The following is a 19773-nucleotide window of genomic DNA, read 5'->3' on the forward strand; positions in this document are numbered from 1 at the left end:
GGGTTTGAATGGAGGAGCACCTGCTCAATCAGAGAGTCGGACTTGTGGGTCTGCACATGTTTGCGGAGGAGTAATGGTCCCGGAGATGTCAGCCACATTGGCAGGGAGACACAAGTTGCTGATTTCCTAAGAAAGGAGAAAAGGCTTTTGTGAGGGGTCTGATTGGTAGCTGTGCACAAGAATGACTGTAAGGCATGGAGGGCCTCTTGCCAGTAGTTGACTCACCAGGCTTTCAACTTCAGGGCCAGGAGAACTGCCTTCCAGATTACCCCATTTTCATGCTCCACCTGCCTGTTGCCCATAGGGTTGTAGCTAGTTGTGCAACTAGCTGCAGTTGTCAGATACTGGTGCAGCTCCTCACTCATGAAACTGGGCCCCTGGTCGCTATGGACAAATGCCGGATATTCGATCGCGATGAAGATCTGTGCCAATGGCTTGATAACAGGTGTTGGAGGTGTCAGGGCAAGGAATGGCGAAGGGAAAAGGGGTGTATTTGTCTATGATCGAGAGAAAATAGACGATCTTTTTTGTGGAAGGCAGTTGTCCCTTGAAGTCGACGCTGAGTCACTCCAAGGGTCGCGTTGCCTTGACTACATGGGCCTGTGGCAGGCAGAAGAAGCACAGTTTGCACTCTGCACAGACTCTGCAGGACTTGGTCATGGCCTGGATTTCTTGGACAATGAAGGGGAGGTTCTGGGACTTAATGAAATGATACAGGCCTATGACACCTGGGTGGCAGAGAGTGTCGTGCAGCATCTGCAGTTGTTTAGACTGTGCACTGGCGCAGGTCCTGGACAGGGCATCAGGGGAGTCGTTGAGCTTCCCCGGCCTATATGGGATGCCATAGCTGAAGGTGGCCAGCTCGAATCTCCAGTGCAAGATCTTGTCGTTTTTGATTTTGCCTCTGTGGGTGTTGCTGAGCATGAAAGCCGCTGCGCGCTGGTCAGTGAGAAGGATGAACCCTCTGTCTGCCAGGTAATGATGCAGGTGGTGGACCACTTTCACAAGTGCCGGGGCCTCCTTTTTGATGGTGGAGTGTCGAGCGAGGTCTGAATCGTGGGAGGGTCCTGGAGAAAAAGGCCACTGGTCTGACCCCTTGAGGGTGGGTGCAATAGCAACGTCAGAGGCATCGCATTCCACCTGGAATGGGGTAGTCTTGTCCATGGCATGCATCATGGAATTGGCAATGTCCTGTCTGATGCGGGCGAAGGCCACTTGCACCTCTGGGGGGAGGGGAAAAGTGGTGGCTTGGGCCAGTGAGTGGATCTTGTCCAAGAAGCAGGGAACCCACTGGCAATTGTAAGAGAAGAGCCCTAGGCACATGCAGATGGCCTTGAGCATGTAGGGGAGGGCAGTTACATTAAGGGACACATGTCATTCAGGGTCGGAACCGATGACACCATGTTCCACGATGTACCCCAGGATGGCAAGTTGGGTGGTGCGGAACATGCACTTTTCCCTGTTGTAAGTGAGGTTCAGCGGCTCAGCCGTCCGGAGAAATCTCTCGAGGTTGGCATTGTGGTCCTGCTGGTCATGGCTGCAGATGGTGACATTATACAGGGACGGGACGGTCACTTTTAGATTGTGCCGTCCATCTCCCACTGCAACATGGAGACTCTATTTGTGACCCCAAAGGGAACCTGGCGGAACTGGAAAAGGTGCCCACCTGGGCATGGATGGGGAGCTGATGGTAAGCCAACTTTAGGTCAGTCGTGGAGAAGACCCTGTAAGTGGGCTATCTCATTAACCATGTCGGTGATTTGGGGAATAGGGTAGGCGTCTAGCTGAATGTACCGGTTGATGGTCTGGCTGTAGTTGATGAACATCCTCAGTTTGCTGCCCCCTTTTATAACCAGGACCTTGGCTCTCCAGGGGCTGGCGCTGGGCTCTATGATTCCTTCTGCCAGAAGCCATCTCACCTCTGCCTTGATAAAGGTCCTGTTGGCTGCACAGTAGCGCTTGCTCTTGGCAGCTATGGGCTTACAGTCTGGCATCAGGTAGTTGAAGAGGGATGGAGGGAGCACTGTAGTGTGGAGAGGCTGCAGATGGACTGGGGGCAGTCGTTGGGCTTAGTGATGTGAATGGTGATTGGGAGGAGTCGGCCACTGAAGGCAAGAGTGAGGCTTTGGAGGTGGCACTGGATGTCCAATCCCAGGATACAGGGGCACAGAGGTTGGGCTTGACCAGGAGCCTGAACCCTTGATATCTTTCCCCCCTCACTGTCCGGTCCACTGAGCAGCACCTGAGCGCCATGATAGAGTGGTCCTAGGCTGCGAAGGCAATAGAGAAATTTGCTGGGTATTCCTTTAATTTCAGCATATGGACCATAGTCGGGTGCACAAAGCTCTCAGTACTACTGCTGTCAAACAGGCATTTTGTTACCTTCCCATTGACAGCGATGTCCATCATCGAGCGCCCGAGTGCATGGGGAATGTCCTCCATTAGCATGGTGGATGCTAGGACCATCTTGGGGTCTGAGTCGATGCTCCCCGAAGGTTGTGGTGAATAGTGGCCAGTGGGTGCCCTTTGGAGTGTGGGGTGCAGCAGGTGTGCAGTTCTGCACACACAAATGTTGACCACATCATCCAGTCAGTGAGTGAAGCGAGTTGGGGTGGTCAGGAGGTGTGGGTGGACAGCTGGGTCGGAAGTGACGTTGACAGTGTGTGCTGAAAGAGGTGGGTGGAGTAATGGCACTGTCTGGCATTTGCATGTGGCAGTGTCTGGGGGTGGGAACGGCTGCAGCAGTCCCGCTAAGTCTGGAGAGGCACACCTTAGCAAAGTGACCTTTCTTGCCGCATCAGGAGCAATGCATGTTGCTCGCCGGGCAGGTCTTTTGGGAGCGCCTGTCTGACCCTTATGGGGACCCGCAATACTTGCAGTGGCGGAAATCATCTCGTCCATGAGGAGCCCCTCAGTGACTGCTGTCATTGGCGTCGACCAGGCTGGAGGTTGGGGGAGTTGAGCATCGAAGGCCTCTACATGGTAAGCTGCAGTTTCTATGGAGGGGACCACCTCCATGATTCTGGTAAGGTAAGCATTATTCTCTTCCAAGAGTCTCTGTCGTTTCACCCTTGACTGCAACCCTCGCACGCACACATCTCGGACAAGTCGCTCCCCTTCAGTCACCCAGCTTGGATCGTACATGGGCATGCTAGCTCCCGCAGTGCCCCCAGGTAAGCATCTGCCATCTCACCTGGCTGCTGTACCCTGACGCTGAGCAGGTACTGTGTGTAGAGTACGGTCGTCAGGGGCTGGTATATGCCCTCCAGGATGGCCATTGCTGGCTCGAAGTCTTTGCTGTCTCAGATAATCTGGAAAGCACAGGGGCCCAGTTTGGTGCGTAGTTTCTTTTGGTTCGTATTGATGACCTCAGCCTGTGTCTGGATGATCACCTTAATCACATGCTTCCAGATCTCAAAGTATGTTGGGGCGTCCAGGTATTGAGGGTCGATATACTGCTTCCTGATGGTGAGGAACCTCTCCATGGTCCTTTAAATTTTGAGCTGATTGAATTGTGATGTGCTGTGGTGGAGCAAGCAACACGAGAAGACTGAACTACAGACTTCAATCAGCTAAAACTCTGTACACAACAGTCTTAATATCTTTGCTGGTTCCATGTGTGTCTGACTGTCCTTTGCTGGCTCCAAGTGTTCGACTGACCCCGGGAGGGGCTGGCCTGAGTCGATATACAGGCCAGTGATTGACCGCCAGCCAGTTGGGGTCAGCTTCCCAGGTTGCCCACCTGGAGGTTCAGTGGTTGCCCCCTGCAGTAGGCTGGTAGGAATGCAGACAGTGTTGTAGTTGTATCACCACAAAGGGTCTCTGACCCGAAATGTTAGTTGTTTCTCTTTCCATGGGTGCTGCCTGATCTGTAGACTGTTTTTATGGGCTTTTATCCATTGGTATTTTCAGATTTTCATGGTTTGCAGGCGTATTTTCACAATATTTGATTTTGGTTCCTGTCCTGGAATAAAGATAAGGTGCAGAGAGAGTTTGGATTGGGTTGAGGCTTTAATGAGGAGGAGGAGGAGATGATTTAAATGCAGCTGAATGCTAAAACCGCTGAATGCAGACATCATTTCTGAGATGCTTCATTTCAAGATTGATCAATTTCCAACAAATTGGTAGCAGATGATTTGAATCACAAAGTGAAGAAAAAGGCTTTGAAAGTTTTAAGAAAAAACATTTAATAAGTAAATGTCTATAATGATGAAAAAGATACAGGTTTAGCTGATGTGGATTGAAACTGATGGCTCAAGGAGGAACAATTACACTTCAGTTGAAACACCTCTTTGAATTAATTGATGTAGCGACATTCAGGGTTCCCTTCATCATTATTTGTCACCAGAAATCAATAGTAGTATGAAATGAAAATTGCTCTGCAACAAAATTGATGGCCTTTAATAAGAAATAATTTTTTTATGTATTACAGAGACACAGCCTGCCATAAATCGAAAGATTTCTCCAGGTGTTATCACTCTCACAAATCTGCAGTTGAATGACAGTGCAGTCTATCAGTGTGAAGCTTCTAATAAGCATGGATCCATTCTTGCCAATGCCATTGTCAATGTCCTGAGTAAGTGCAAATGTTGAAAAATTGTCTTTTGTGCTCATATTGCACCACTCAGATTGGATATATCATGTGATAGTACAGACTCTATTACCAATGTGTATGTGTACATTTGTACAGACGGTAGTGTAGAATGACTGTGATTGGCTGAGAGTGTAGCCACACCTACTGGCAGGTCTTAAAGGATTGCTCCTAGCCAGACCAGGTCATTCTGGACTGGTCGACCTACTTGTGATATGCTCCAGTCTTTTAGTTAATGAAAGCCTTGGTTTGGATCAACAAGTCTTTGGTTCTTTCGACGCGCATTGCATATCAAACTACTTATTCCATTTGTTTTTGTAAGTACTGTTCATGAATGTAAAAATATATCATTTGGAAAATACTCCTTTCAAAGTTTACATATACAGACAGTCCCTGCGTTAAATTCAAATTCGGATTTAAGTTGGAACAGGTACATACGGTCCTTATTTAGGGTCAGTTAGTCAAATGTTTATCTTAGTATATAGTATATAATTTACCTTTATATGGATGTAAATCTCGTCCCAAAAACTGAAACATCTTAAGCGTAATAATATAGTGCATAATAATACATGTAATAGTAAAGTACTGTATGCAATAATAAAAATAACTACTCAAGATCGTGATTAATGCTTACAGGAGAAGATGATGGAGATATAGCAACAGTACAGGTACTTCCAGTTTCAAATTCTGAATCCATTCCCGCGCTTGATATATGTGGTATGCCACTGTATCGTGATGCTGGCCGATGGCCGCGCCCACGGCCCACCCGCATCTTCACTCTTTCTGATCTGTGCCCATCTCCTTCTCTCGGTCCCCCCCTCCCTCCATCCCTCCTTGGTGGCTCAATCGCACTTTAAGGCTGGGCTGCCATTTTGCAGAGCTAAGTGGCGGCCTCACACTGAGCTATAACGGTACATGAGGTGTCACGATGGCGCATGGTGCTTCTTCTTCTCCCTCCCCCCCGCTCCCCTGCCAGGCTGCTTGTTCCCTTGTCCGCTACTCAGAGTAGCATGACAGCAATGCATGTCACCGGCCACCTGACAATCGACAGGGCAGCGAGCCAATGGAAAGTGAGATCCACTCAAAGCAGAAGTAGATGGCATTCTCCTTCCGTCGGCTTGTCGATTCATAACTGCAGGATGTTCATAAATCGGATGTATTCAACTGCCTGTAACTTAACTTGTTGGTAGTTTATTTGAAGAAGTTATTCTTAAATCTTATGCAATGATACTCTCATTTTAGAATCCCAGTATTTAATTTACAGGAAGGTGACTTAAAACAAAAGTGTATATATAAAATGAAAATAAAATATTGATTTTTGCACATAAAGATTCACATAATATAATCTTTGCTACTAGTCCTGCCCCTTCCTCTGCTATGTCACTGCTCATGCTATAGTATCCCAGTCTCAAGTACCTACCCATTTCTTGAATTAATTTGCTTTACCCATCAGGCCTCTTGCATTCAAATAAATGCAATTGGATCCATTAGTCCTTTTGCACTCCCTGCTATGCACCTGCCTGTCCTGAATACAGAAGTTGCTTCCTTTAACTGCAGTATTCACCTGCTAAATGAGTTGAATACCCCTGAGTCTCACAAGCAAATCTCCCAGCAAGGATATGGAATCCCTCCAGTTCAAGTGCATTTACTCTCTGATATCGAAGAAATCCAAGTCATCCAAGAATCTGAATCTCCCTCACCTGCATCTCCACCACGCCTTCATCTGCCCAATCTTCCTCTTCCACCCTGACTAGCACATGGTACTGGAAGTAATCCAGAGGTTGCTTTCCTTGAGGTTCTGCTTTTTAACTTTCTTCATAACCACCTGTATTCATTCTGTAGGATCTCGTCCCTTCCTCTATCTATGTCATTGGTACCAAAGTGTACAACAACCTCCGGCTATTTACACTCCTTCTTAAAAATGTTCTGCAATAGCTCAGAGACATTCTTGACCCCAGCATTCGGAAGACCACATATCTTGATAGCTTCATGTTTGCGACTGCAGAATTTTCACTCTGTACCCCACTTATTAAGTCCCTGTCACGTTAGCTCTCTTTGTCTCTACACTTCTCTGCTGCACCTCAGAGCCAGTTGTGGCTCCACAGACCTGGTTGCCGTTGCTGCCCTCACAACAGCATCCAAAAAGGTGTGTGTGTTACTGAGTGAAATTCTACACACTCTGCCAACACCTGAGACCCTTGGGTGTCTGTATTCTATCCCATGCCCGGACTTTGCCAAGTCAGATCATTAGGATGTGCTGATGCCATGTGCATACGAGCAGAAGCTGAGGATGGAGGCTTCAGTGGTGAAAGCCTGAGGGACTGCTTCAAGTCTGTAGACTGCTCTGTATTCATGGAACCTCATTGGATAAATAGCCGCTGACACTCACTTCATCATTAAGTGTATGAAAGACTGTGTGAACGAGAAGATAAGAAAGGCATTCTCCATTCAGAAACCATAAATGAATCAGGAAAATTGTTCACTGCTGAGACCAGATTAGAGGCATTCAAATCAAGAGGTCTAGCCCTCTGTGAGAAACCTATGCAGTCATGAGGGAAGCAAGAGATGGAATTGCACCATACTCAAGATCCAAGAGAAAATTACAGACACATGGCAACTGTGATCAAAGATACGTAGTGTCATGAAATACAAAGCAAAGCTGGACAGTAGAGCATCCAAGAGAGCAACATTCCCCAAGGAAATAATTATGTTCTTTGCTTGGTTTTAACTGAGAGCCAGCAGGGAGGTGACATCCACACCAACCACTACAAGCACACAAGGTCACCATTGCTGAAGTCAGGACCGCTTTCTGGCAGTGGAACCCATAAAAACTGGCCCAGACAGAGTGCGCAGATCAACTAGAAGACATATTCACAGATACCTTTAATCTCTCCCTGAAAGAGGCCGTAGTTCTCACCTACATCAAGAAAACCACCATGGAACAGTACTGAAGAAATGCCCCACAACAGACCTCAATGAGGTCTGGTGGTTTTGAGATGCATCAGTTCCAGCCAACCAACTTAACCCACTTCAATCTGCCTATCATTCAGTAAGATTCATAGCGCCATCTTCCTTGCTCACTACTCAGTTCTAGAACACCTGGACATCAAGGACACCTACAGAATGTCAAACTACTGTTCATAGACTATAGTTCCACCTTCAATACCACAGTCCTGAGCAAATTAATTCCCAAACTTTGAGTTCTTGGAATCAGTACACCACTCTGCATTTGGATTTAGACTTTCTGTCTAACAGACTGCAATCAGCAAAGATGGTTTATGACATCTCCATCTTGATCACACTTAACAACAGTGCTCCTCACGGATGGGTACTCAGTATTCCCTCTTCACCCACGACAGTAAAACCAATTACTGTTCCAACTCCATCTTTGGATATGCTGACATCAACATAGTCATAGACTAAGTATCAAATAACAAGACTGAATGCAGGAAAGAGATTGGAAATTTTGTAGCATGGGGCCATAATAATAGCCTATCTCCAAATGCTAATGTGATTGGGAGATGATCGTTGATTTCAGAACACAGGGAAAAGTCTACACCCCTATCCACATTAATGATGCTGAAGTGGAAAGAATAGATAGTTTCAAGTTTTTTGGAATAAATATCTTTAGTGCCCAAATCTGGGACAAACATGTTGACATTCACCAACATCTCGACTTTCTCAGAAGGCAGTTTGACATGTCTCCCTTGTCTCTCAACACTTCTACAGATGTATCATTGGAAACATATTTGCTAGAAGCATCACAGTGTGGAATGGGAGTTTCTCTGCTTTGGGTCAGAAGATGCAGGAGATTGAGAATGCAGCTCAGAACATAATACAACCTTCTCTCCTCTCCAGGGATCCATCGACATCTCCTGCTGCCTAGGAAAGGCATCTAACCACACCCTAGGCATATGGTTTTCTCCCCCTTCCTGTCAGTAAGAAGGCTCAAGACTGTTAAAGCATGCATTAATAGGCCTCAACACTTCCTTTCCTACAGCAAATGAAGTCCACATCAGTGCTCACATCTGCCCTTGCTTAGTGCATACTGATCTTTTCATTGTAAATCTAAATTCTATAGATTGTGATCTTTACGTGGCTGTATGAATATTAGAACTAACATATGCTAGAGAACACTTCTCACTGTACCAGGTATAATGAGACAAATAAACTTAAAACCCTTTCTTGGTGGTCACCTGGCACCTCCACCTTTGATGTGACCACCTCACTAAAGCTCCTGTATATGATGGTCTCAGCATTCTAGGTGCCCTGAGTGAGTTCAGGTACAGCTCCTGATGTGGTCAGTCATGAATGCAGCTGGACATACGGTCACAGTTACAGTCAGAAGTCACTCTGTTCTCTCACATGCCTCAGGAGGACCAGACCAATGCTCGAACTGCCATCTCATCTTCAGTCAAGCTAAAGAGAAAAGTTAGATCTTACCTCACCTTGACCTCCTTGTCAAAGCCTCTCTTGCCAAAATATAAGAATCTGCTCCTGGAGTGCAGCATTTCAACCTCACAACAGTGTCTCTCAACAGCTATGTCAGAATGGCTGCTCCTGTTGAACTTGGCTCACTTTTGATCGCTGCTGGGCCTCTCATGAAACAATCAAATCATCTGCTTGCTCTTCAACAGCCACACTCGGTGTGCCCTTTCTCTGGACATCTCAGTAAACAATCCAAATAATACAGCTGATTTTTTTAAATTCAACAATGTCATGGGAGGATGCAAGAGGTCAAATGATGGATTGGACTCCATTTGAAAACAAAAAACATAATATTTTCAGATTTTTTTTTCATCTGGACAAGATCTAGCTGGATTCCGATACCCAACCACACCTCCATGGACTTGATTTAGCTCTAATCATTCAGTTGCAATAATGTATTGGGGGGAAAAAGGGGGAGAAAATGACACTGTATATATTTAAGAAGAAAAATGTCTGTATGCATCTTGGTCAATATGGTTTATAGTGCGAAAAATAAAAAAATTAAAAAAAAATTTCAGTTGCAATAATGTATTAAAACTCCTAGGGACCCAATAATCTCAAATCACCACTGGTGTTATTCTGTGTGACTTGGCCTTCGGCAGTGGTAACTAAGGTACCTCCCACAGGCACTTCTTGAGGACCTTCAGACAGCTTGAGCTGCTATAAGACATTTGCAAACAACTCTGAAATTGGTCATTTAGCAACAATTGAAAGCTCACTCAACTAAAACAAATTAATAAAACATAAAAATAGAAAATTCACTCGGAGCACCACTAACAAAAATACATTGAATCAAAACAAAAGCCGTATGGCCGGCAATCTTATTCATGTGACTGGTATGATGATGTATACATCAACTGTGTCCCTCTGACTTATAATCGAAAGGATATAAATAAATTGCGTCCTTCTCCTTCCTTAGTAAAAGGTAAAGCTTCCATTATTGTCACATAATATTACATACTTGAAATTCATTAACTTTGTCTACTATAAGGAAGACAGAGAGTTGTCACTTTGTCAAGCACCCCTCACAGAAATGAGGCCCTGCGAGGAATGAACTCATGACCGCTGGTTTGCAAGGCCAGTACTCTAACCACTGAGTGATTGGAGCCTACCCAATGGAATAATGGTTCCCAACCTTTTTCTTTCCACTCACATTCCATTTTATGCCACAAGTGCTCTGTGATTAGTAAAGGATTGCTTAAGGTGGTAGGTGAGAGGGAAGGGAAGGTTGAGAACCACTGCTCTAGACCCAATTGTTACTGAAATATTTTGCTTGAGAAAAATTGTCATTGGCCCATCTCCTTTAGAGTGATGAAACTGTGCACATGACAAGTCAATTAGCTATGATTAAAACAGTGGTTTTCAAACTTTTTCTTTCCACCTACATACGACTTTAAGCAATCTCTTACAAATCTCAGAGGACCTATGGCATAGGGAATATTTAAAGTGGTATGTGAGTGGAAAGATAAAGGTTGAGAACCTGGAATATCCCCAGGTACAGAATAGGAGGTTAAATGCAGCTGTATCTAATTCTAGAGTGTCATTTGATTAATATACTTGTATTCTGATGCTTTCTTCGGACACAGAAGGAGACGATGCCAGCTCTTGGAACATTCCATCAATCTTGCTTACTTCCCTATGACCTGTTCTTGTTCACATGTCCATTAACTTGCCCTCCTCCCCCTTCCCCCGTTTCTCCAGCGATCCACCACACCAAGGGTCCGAGTTACAGATACAACCAGTCTGCCTTTGTAAGTAAAGCTTCCCTGGGGAATCCTACAGAATTTACAGGGAGTGAAACACAAAAGTAAGCAGACATTGTGATTGTAGTAAAAACACAGAAATGCTGGAGGAACTCAGGTCTTGCAGCATCCTTAGAAGATGAAGATATATTACTGATGTTTTGGGCCTGAGCCCTTCTTCAAGGTCTGAGTTAAAAAACAGACAGGCACCTCTATTAAAGGGAAAGGGAAGAATGGGAGGGGGAGGAGTACAGAACAACAGACAAAAGGTGTTAATTGGATATGATAAGAGGACAGGAGAGAGCAATGGTGCGATGGATTGGGGGGAAGGAAGGGTGGTTCGCAGGGAGAATGTGCACATTCCATATACTCAGCATCAGAATCAAGGCTGTATTATCTGCTGCACCCTGTGTGATGTTCACGATAGAAATCTGCAACATGCTGCGGTGAACAATGCAACAACTAACTGTCAGTTCTGTATTGACCTACCAACCACCCATCAGTGCAGTCAGGCCTTTTGTATGAAGGATATCGATCTGTTCCTTTTCAAGATACTCTTATCCAGATTAACCTTTCTCCATCTTCATCCCACAATGCTGCCTTCATTTGTCTCAGGTTTATCAAAATGGATGATGCATTCAGAATTGGCAGGAAGATTGCCCAGGGAGCTTATTTTACTTATGATATAAATCAATATTGGAAGCTGTACTATCTTTTTCTTCAACAGACATGAAAAGATGTATTTGTACAATATTTAATTGGTTAAATACAAGTTATTGCCTTCCATTTAAAAAAAAATATGAAAGAAACTGTTGAAAGACTAAATTAAATTATGCTTTATGGCCATTATTTGAAGACAGGTAGACTGTGACTTCTGACCGACATGAGTTACATACAACTAAAATTTTTACAAGTTCATATTTTGTATAAAAAGTAATATATACAGTGGTTCCTGCTCCCTGCGGCAGCCCGAGATCCCCATTCCCTGACTTAAGACCAAACCCGAGTTACAACCAATCCTTCCGTCCCCATTACGGTTGTAAATCAGAGACTACCTGTTTATGCATCAATTTGGCCTCTAAGTCTTTCAAAGTTGCTGATGAGATAAATTATTAAAATGAATTGTCTTGTCTGAAAGTTATCTGGTATGTAGGCTATGTTTCATTGAGTCGAGGGCTGACCCAAATAACGTGACTTCAACATGCAGAACAAGTTAAATTTGTCTTACATGTAGTCTGGAAGAATATAGTTTGGCACAGACCATAGGTGGCACAGACCATAGGTGTCAAAGGGCCTGTTTCTGTGCTGTAGTATTTTCTGGTTCTATAATTTCAACCAATTAAAGGTGCGTTAAATAAACTTTGAAAGCAGCAAATCTAAGGAAGCCAAATAAAATATGAAAGGAAACAGAAAATAGAACAGAGCCATGGTTTGATAAGATGCAGTTTCTGTGGGGTTAATACTTCAATGACTGGGAGCAGATTGAAGTTTTCAGAAGCTCAGTGTGGAAACACTCCATTTAAACAGCTAAGATAAAGCAATTGATGCAGCTGCTCCATTTATCATTAATGCACCATGAAGCAACTGAAGCACAAATTACAGTGTTGAGTTGTGAGTTGTTGTCCAGTGAGTGTAAGATTATTCATATGCTTCCTGAAGACAGAAGCTGAGTGGAAATGAAGCATTGAACACAATTGATAGAGAATTGTAGTTGTATAATTTAAAAAAAAAACTTTCTGAAGAGTGTGAGCATTGCTGGAAATGGCAGCATTTGGCAAGTATCCCAAATTATCCTTGATAAAATGGTACTAAACTCCCAGCTTGAAGTGCTGTGGTTTTTGTGGTGATGGTGTGCTATGCTACTGTTCTACAAGTAAGCAATCCCAAGACATTATTCCAGGAGCAATATGGAAGCAGTCAGTCAACAGTTCAACACAGAAACAGGCCCATTAGCATAATATGTCCATACCCACTGAGTTGCCCATTCAAATTGGTGTCTTTTGTCTGCTTTGTCAATATCCCTCAAATCATTTCCTGTCCAAGCGCCAGAGCAAGATCTTTTAAATGTTGTAATCATACCTGCCTCTAAAACTTCATCTCACAGCTCATTCCACATACTGCTATCCATAGGTCTCAGGTCTCTTTTAAATTATCACCCCCTTACTTTAAGTCTATCCCCTTGAGTTTTAGAGTCTCCTACTCTAGGAAAAAGATTGCGACTATTTATCCTCTCTATGTTCCTGATAACTGTAGATTCCTCTATCAGGTCACCCCTCAGTCTTCTACAATCCATGGAAAATAAAGGCATTCATTCCTACGTCTTCTTATCTATCACTATGCTCTCTTATCTTGGTAACATCCTAGTGTCTATTTTTTTTGCACCTTTTCAAATTTCAGTAACTAGAACTACAAACAATATTCCAAATGTGGCCTGGCTAATGTTGTGCACAGCTGTAATGTGACATCTAACTCCTGGTCCCAGTTTCCTCACAGATGACGATAAACCAGCTAGCACCTTCTTCAATACCCTGTCAGCTATGTTGCCACTTTCAGGAAATGATGTACCTGAACCCAAAATCATTCTGTTCTACAACATTCTCCAGGGCTCCACCCTTGTGATTTTTCAAGAAGCGACTAAACTTCCAAGTCAGAATGGTGAGTGATTGCAAAGGAAACTTGTCTGACTGCCTGTTCCCACTTGAATACCAGCCATTTCCAAACAGATTTCAAGGAACCACTTTTAAGGAACTATGTACATGTACCCCTCAATCTCACTCTTCTACAAAAGAGACCTCAGACTTTCTGATGCTGAAGTTTTGTTTAATATTCCTTGGAGAAGTTTTGGTTATTTCTTTTCACGACACAGTCTTTTCATGGTTATGATAGTCACATGACTTGGTTTGGACTTGATAATGTTGGACTTCGTAAGTCTAAATTAGATCAAGATCTTGATTTATGAGGCCCTTCTGGTGCTTGTGTTCAACAGCCAGCCCATGTTAGGCTCCTTGTGGATACCCCTGCAGAGACCAACCTTATGGGTATTCTGGTATTCTTGCTTGCCAATTCAGATGCTTTGGCATCAGCATCTCTGTATTGAGTGAAAGAAAACAAGCAGGGGCTGGACATCTTAAAGGAGCTGGTACATTTGGGGAAAACAGGAAGAGGAACACTTGTCATGGTGTGAGTTTTGCCATCAAGAATGAGCTGGTTAACCTCGAGGCCAGGCATCAGAAGTATATGTAAGGAGCAAAGGCATTATTCTACCTCACAAACTACCCAGCTGGTGCCACATCAGGCACCCTATTCCCCATCCATAGTAGGAGCCAGTCATCTCAGATTTCGGGAGACTGCCGGGGAGAAGAAGATTTAATCCAGGCATGGAAAGATTTCCTTGGCTTTGGTAATTGGAGTTTGATGAGCTCATAAGTACATTGTTCTGTGTGAAATACCAGGGGTGCAGCGCTAATTTTTTAGGTGGCGGAGTTCACCAAAATCGGCGACAATGATGTGCCTGAAGCAGCCCCCCGAGGCGCCGGAGCAGCATTCTGGTGAGCCTGAGGACCTCAGCATTCTGATGAGCTCTGGCAGCACCACACCCCTGAAAATATCCGAAGTAAATATACCCCCCAACAATCACAAGCATCTGCAATTGTTCCAAGCATGACTCCAGTGTGTGCATTCTCATTTCCAAGCAGAGAAACAAGACTTACAACCGTTTCCCCATCCATCCTGATCACCATTACTCAGCCCCTTCATTTTCAAAAATCCATCTCAGCTTTGAATATAGCTGAAGGACAGATCTTCTGAGAATTCTCCAAAAGGAATTTCTTATCACCTCAGTTTCAAATGGTCAGCCTATTTTGCTGATTTTAAAGTCAGCATCAGGTAAAGTCATCTTGTGGCATCTCACCTTAGAATCAGCTTATTCTTTTGAATGATGTGTGAGAAATTTTCATTCAATCCTCTCATTGATTTCTTGTGAATCTCTTTTGGAAATCTACACCAACTCTAAAGTCCTGTATGTCTTTCCTCCTTTATGGAGTCCAAAACTGCACATCATATCCAAATGTGAAGTCTTCGAAGCCTTGTGAACCTCACTAAAACCTGCTTCTTTCTGTCTTCCACACCCTGTTAGATTCTGCTTCAATGTCAAGAGCAGTTTAAAATTGAGATCTTCTGACTTTGTTTGCCTTACATCATTTTACAGATAATTGAGAGAAGATATGGAGTGGTAATTATCAATAAACTGAATTTGTTCATTTCTGGAGAACACATCATTGTGTGGCTATACTGCTGAGCTTTTCACTCTTGGCCCCACTTTGTATGTTGTCGGGAGTTGGAACTTCGGCTAGAACATTTGCTATCTGCAGCACCAATTATCTGTACATTTTCGTGAATGTTCATTGTTGAGCTGCCAATTCTGAATCTATGTAAGAACAGAGCAAACAGGAGCAGGAATCAGCCATTTAGCCAGTCAAGCTTACTCCACCATTCAATAAGATCATGGCTGATTAGGTAATGGACTCGGATCTGTTCCCCTTAAATTCCCCTGTTCTTCAAAAATCTATCTTATCAGTGACTTAAATATGTTCAGTGAGGCAGACATTATTGCTTCCATAGGCAGAGAATTCCAAGATTCATTGCTCTTTTGCAGAAGCAGTTCCTCCTTCTCTGTTTTAAATCTACTCACCGAATCTTGAAGCTATGCCCCTAGTTGAAGATGCACCACCCGGCTTCGATCTTATCTATCTCTTTCATAATTTTAGATGTCTCTCAACTATCTGAACTCCAATGAGTATTGCCCCAAGCCCATCAATCCCTTCTCATACAATAACCTCTTCCGGAATTAACCAGGTGGACCTCCTCTGCACAAGGCTAGTATCTCCTTTCTCAAGTCATGGGAGCAGAATTGCACATGGTACTCCAGGTGTGGCCTCACCAGTACCCTGTGCAGTTGCAACAAAACCTCCCTGCTCTGTTCCATTTTGTACAACAGTAGCCTCTTAGCAGTGAAAAGATGTGCCTTAGTTCTGTGCAAGGCTCTGCTGTGGTCCCTGCAACCAATTCCATGCAAAAAAAATCCAGCCGTGACAAGTCATTTGGTGAAAATAATATAGGAATTGTCCTCTGGTTTGCCGTCAGATCAAGTCTGATAGCTGTACCTTTTAGGAGTCAGCCTTTCTGGCCAGTGGGATGTTGGAGGGCTATCAAGTCGTTCATGGGACAGAGATTTTCTCCCCCTCCCAGGACTCCAGTTGCTCTCACTGGTTCCACTGATGCTCTCTCAGATCCTGCAGCTGAGGCATAGTGTGAGTTTGCAGTTCTTTGTCCCTGCTGAACTTCATGCCATAAAATTTCATGGGCAGTGGAGCCCCCGAGGAGAGTTCCCACATTCTCGGTTTTTCAACCGCTGTACACGATTGTGTTGGCACTTCTGATGGAGCAAGAGTTGACAGGCACATGAGATGAAAGGTGTAATTTTGTCCATGTGACCATTTCAGACTGTTAATTGACAGGTCTTTGGGACAACTTTCTTTGTTCTTGAGGATTTGGCAAGGTTCACAGCACTGGGTCTGGCCTTAACCAGTACTTATTACCTGTCTTGTTTATTCATACTGTACTTAAAAGTTGATAACTGATCGGTTTGCTCAGCCTGTTCAGAAATCTCAGAATTATTGCTGCCACACATAACAGTCTGATGAAATCCTGCACCTTTCTATCCTTAGATGAGATTGGAAAATTGGATGACTATCTTTTTTTAATTTTTTTTAAATTTTTCACTCTATGAATCATATCAATCAAAATACATTTCCCTCTTAAATATACACAGTGGCATTTTCTCCCCTTTTTTTCCCCCCTACCTTCCCTCCCTCCTTCCCACCCCCTCCAAACCCATTAAACGTTCAACATATACAATACAATAAAACCATTAACCCATGTCATCACACAATGAAAATAAACAAGAAAATTGTGTCACACTGGATGAGGACATTTTGTCTTCTCATTTTATCATTTTAGGGGGTGGAGGTCCGAGGCAAGCCTGTTGTGTTCCATGTACGATTCCCAAATATGTTCAAATAATGTGACTTTATTTTTTAAATTATATGTTATTTTTTTCAATGGAATACATTTATTCATTTCTATGTACCATTGCTGTACTCTCAGGCTCTCTTCTGATTTCCAAGTTGACATTATACATTTTTTTGCTACAGCTAAGGCTATCATAATAAAGGCTATCTTCAATCATATAGTTTTATGCCCACCATTTGCGATTCCATCCTCTTATTCTTTATTATTCAGTTAATTGAATTTTAATGCCTGAGTTGCCATGGTGGAATTTGGAGTTGAGTCTTCAGATAGTTTGAGTACTCTGTGCAGTACCTCTTTGTCAAAAGCTGCTCTTCCTGATCATATCAGTACATTCAAATTATTCAGGTTTTATAGGCTCCTGATAACTTTTTGATCATTAATTCAGCTGATTAATGCATACACAGTACATTTCTGATTATCAGAAAAACACTTCACTGAAATTCTCAGTTATCCACAAAAGTTTTTGGCAGCAACATAATGTAACAAGTTGAATTTTTTTAACCTGCTGTGCTCAAGTGGGACTCTGACACACTGTTAGCACCATTTTGAATCCAACGGAGCTCTCAGGTACTCAAGTCGTACTCCAATGCACCGCTAGTGCCGTCTTGAATCCATTTTGAATGTTGCTGCATTTATCTTACTTTTGTAAGCAGAGATCACATTTTTTTTTGGTAAGAATAAAACTTTATTTCAGGCTTGAAAAGCCTTCCCTTGTTCTTTGTGTCATTTTATGATGATGCTTACTGGGCTGGCATCGGAGCAGTGACCTCGGGCTCATGGGCAGGTTCGGCGACAGTGGTGGAGATGTGTCAGGGATCGGAGCGGGGACTTCGGGCTTTGGGGCAGGTTCAGCAGTGGCAGTGGGGAGATGTTGGGGATCGGCGATGGCGAATATAAATATTCTGCTGCTAAAACTGGGCTGCTTAAAGCCATTTCTCAGATATCCAGAAAATACAGTTAACTGATACACATCCGGTCCCGAGCATTTCAGATAATTGTAAATTTACTGTATCATTGTGTATATCTTTAAATCACACAGAGGACTGACTGTCACATTACTGATCATAGATTGATTCAGATCCCTCATCCACGTTGTTTTGAAGACTCCAAGGCCAACTTCACTGATATTAAAGCAATGTCTAATCTCAGTGGATGTTGGTGAAAAATAACAAATGTTCAACGTGACTTTCAGTGTTTTAGAATCATAAAATGCAAGTGCTTAAAATAAGATAAAGTTTAAAATGTGAATGTCCTCAAAATCTGCAGGACATAAATATTCTGCATATAATTTTTTTAATGAATATTCACCAACAGATCTTGCACCAATGATGCTGACTCCTGATGACCAGAGATATATTGCAATTGAAGGCAAAGCAGCTCATCTTTACTGTCAAGTGTTTGGCTCTCCTTCACCTACTGTATTTTGGTAAGAATTTTTTGGTTTAGAAAAAAATATATTTTGCACAATTCTAGCATCAGATCTGAACTTCCTGTTGAATTTCCTGGATGACAATGAGGGGGAAAGTCTGGACCAGTCATTGACGCTGGATAAGATGACAGATCGGTACATTGCTTTGAGTCAAATTAAATTCCTGGAAGCAACAGCTTACTGACTTAGTTGGACTTGGCTCTGTGGGACTGGATGGGCCCAGATCTGATGGAAGTGTACAACATGATTTATCTGGCTGGCAGCATGTAACATTGCATGAGGAAGGTTTTCATCATTTTCATCCACAAGCAGAAAGGGGGGAGATGGAATACATTGTGAATTGGAGCCCTATCTCATTGTGGAATATGGATAAGAAAGATCAGTGTAAACTGGATCAATTTTTCTCTGAGACAGGAAATCCACCCAGACCAAACCTATGCTATACTTGGCAGGAAAATCTTGCTCTCTTCAGAGATATAATGGCCTACGAGCAGGCCAAGAGGATGAACACCTGCCTGGTCAGCTTGGACTCAGAGAAGACCTTCAGCAGGATATCACACATGCTCATGTGCTCACCAAAATGAGCGTTGGTGAAAGAATCAGAAATTGAATCCAACTGCTTTCCACAGACATCCACAATGCAGTTCAAATCAATGGGTTGGAAACAGATAGCTTCTCCTTCAAGTCTGGAGTTGGGCAGAGTGGCTCACTCTCTCCTTATTTGTTTGTGTATAGAACTTTATCTCAAGTTCATTAGGAATGACAGGATGATGTTGGCAGACAGTAGAGTTCCCAGGTCACAGACTCCCTGTACATAGAGGATGTCACTGCTACTAGTCGGATTCACAGTTGACTTCAGATCAATTCAGGCACCAGAAACAATCACAAGCCCACCATGTCCTTCATCCCCTTTGCTGCTCTATTTGGGGCAAGTGTGGTCCATTCCTCACTTCTTCACCCTGGCAGTCACCAAGCCACCTACTGGTCGATCTGGAAGCAGAATAATCCAGGCCAGCCCCTGACGCTGGAGGAGCAGACAGGTTCATATGTTTCTTTGACTCAAATGAAGTTCCTGGAAATGATGTAATGTACAAGTCCTTGGACAATGAGGCCAGAATCAAACCCAAGACTGCCCTCATCCTGTTGGCCAGTTTCCTGTGTGGTTGTACCATACTATGCCTGGAACCAAGGTACCTGGGCACCAATCCACTAAATTTCCAAACATCCAACATTTTGTTGGGACATTGTTCCATTGGGCAGAATGGGCAAACACGTGTCCATCAAGCAGTGGTCGGCAGAGAGCATCATGCAGGCAGCATGGGACAAACACATGATAGATCCTGTGGGATGGGACCTTGAATAGACTGTCCAGATCATCTGGAAGAATGCTTCATAGTCAAAAGTCTCTAACAAGCACCAAGACCTTGCATGCC

General features: G+C 43.6%; 1 protein-coding gene across 10 annotated transcripts in view; it reads left to right on the forward strand.

Moving 5' to 3' along the window:
* Positions 1-19773, forward strand: part of chl1b (cell adhesion molecule L1-like b) — a 687190-nt gene that overhangs the window by 214658 nt on the left and 452759 nt on the right. For all 10 annotated transcript variants that reach the window (XM_069936961.1, XM_069936960.1, XM_069936966.1 and 7 more), the window contains 2 exons: positions 4433-4576; positions 18226-18337. In XM_069936961.1, the coding sequence (XP_069793062.1) occupies positions 4433-4576; positions 18226-18337 (256 nt within the window). The remainder of the gene's footprint in view (positions 1-4432; positions 4577-18225; positions 18338-19773) is intronic.

The sequence above is a fragment of the Narcine bancroftii genome, chromosome 5 (genome assembly GCF_036971445.1).
Source record: "Narcine bancroftii isolate sNarBan1 chromosome 5, sNarBan1.hap1, whole genome shotgun sequence".
NCBI lineage: Eukaryota > Metazoa > Chordata > Chondrichthyes > Torpediniformes > Narcinidae > Narcine > Narcine bancroftii.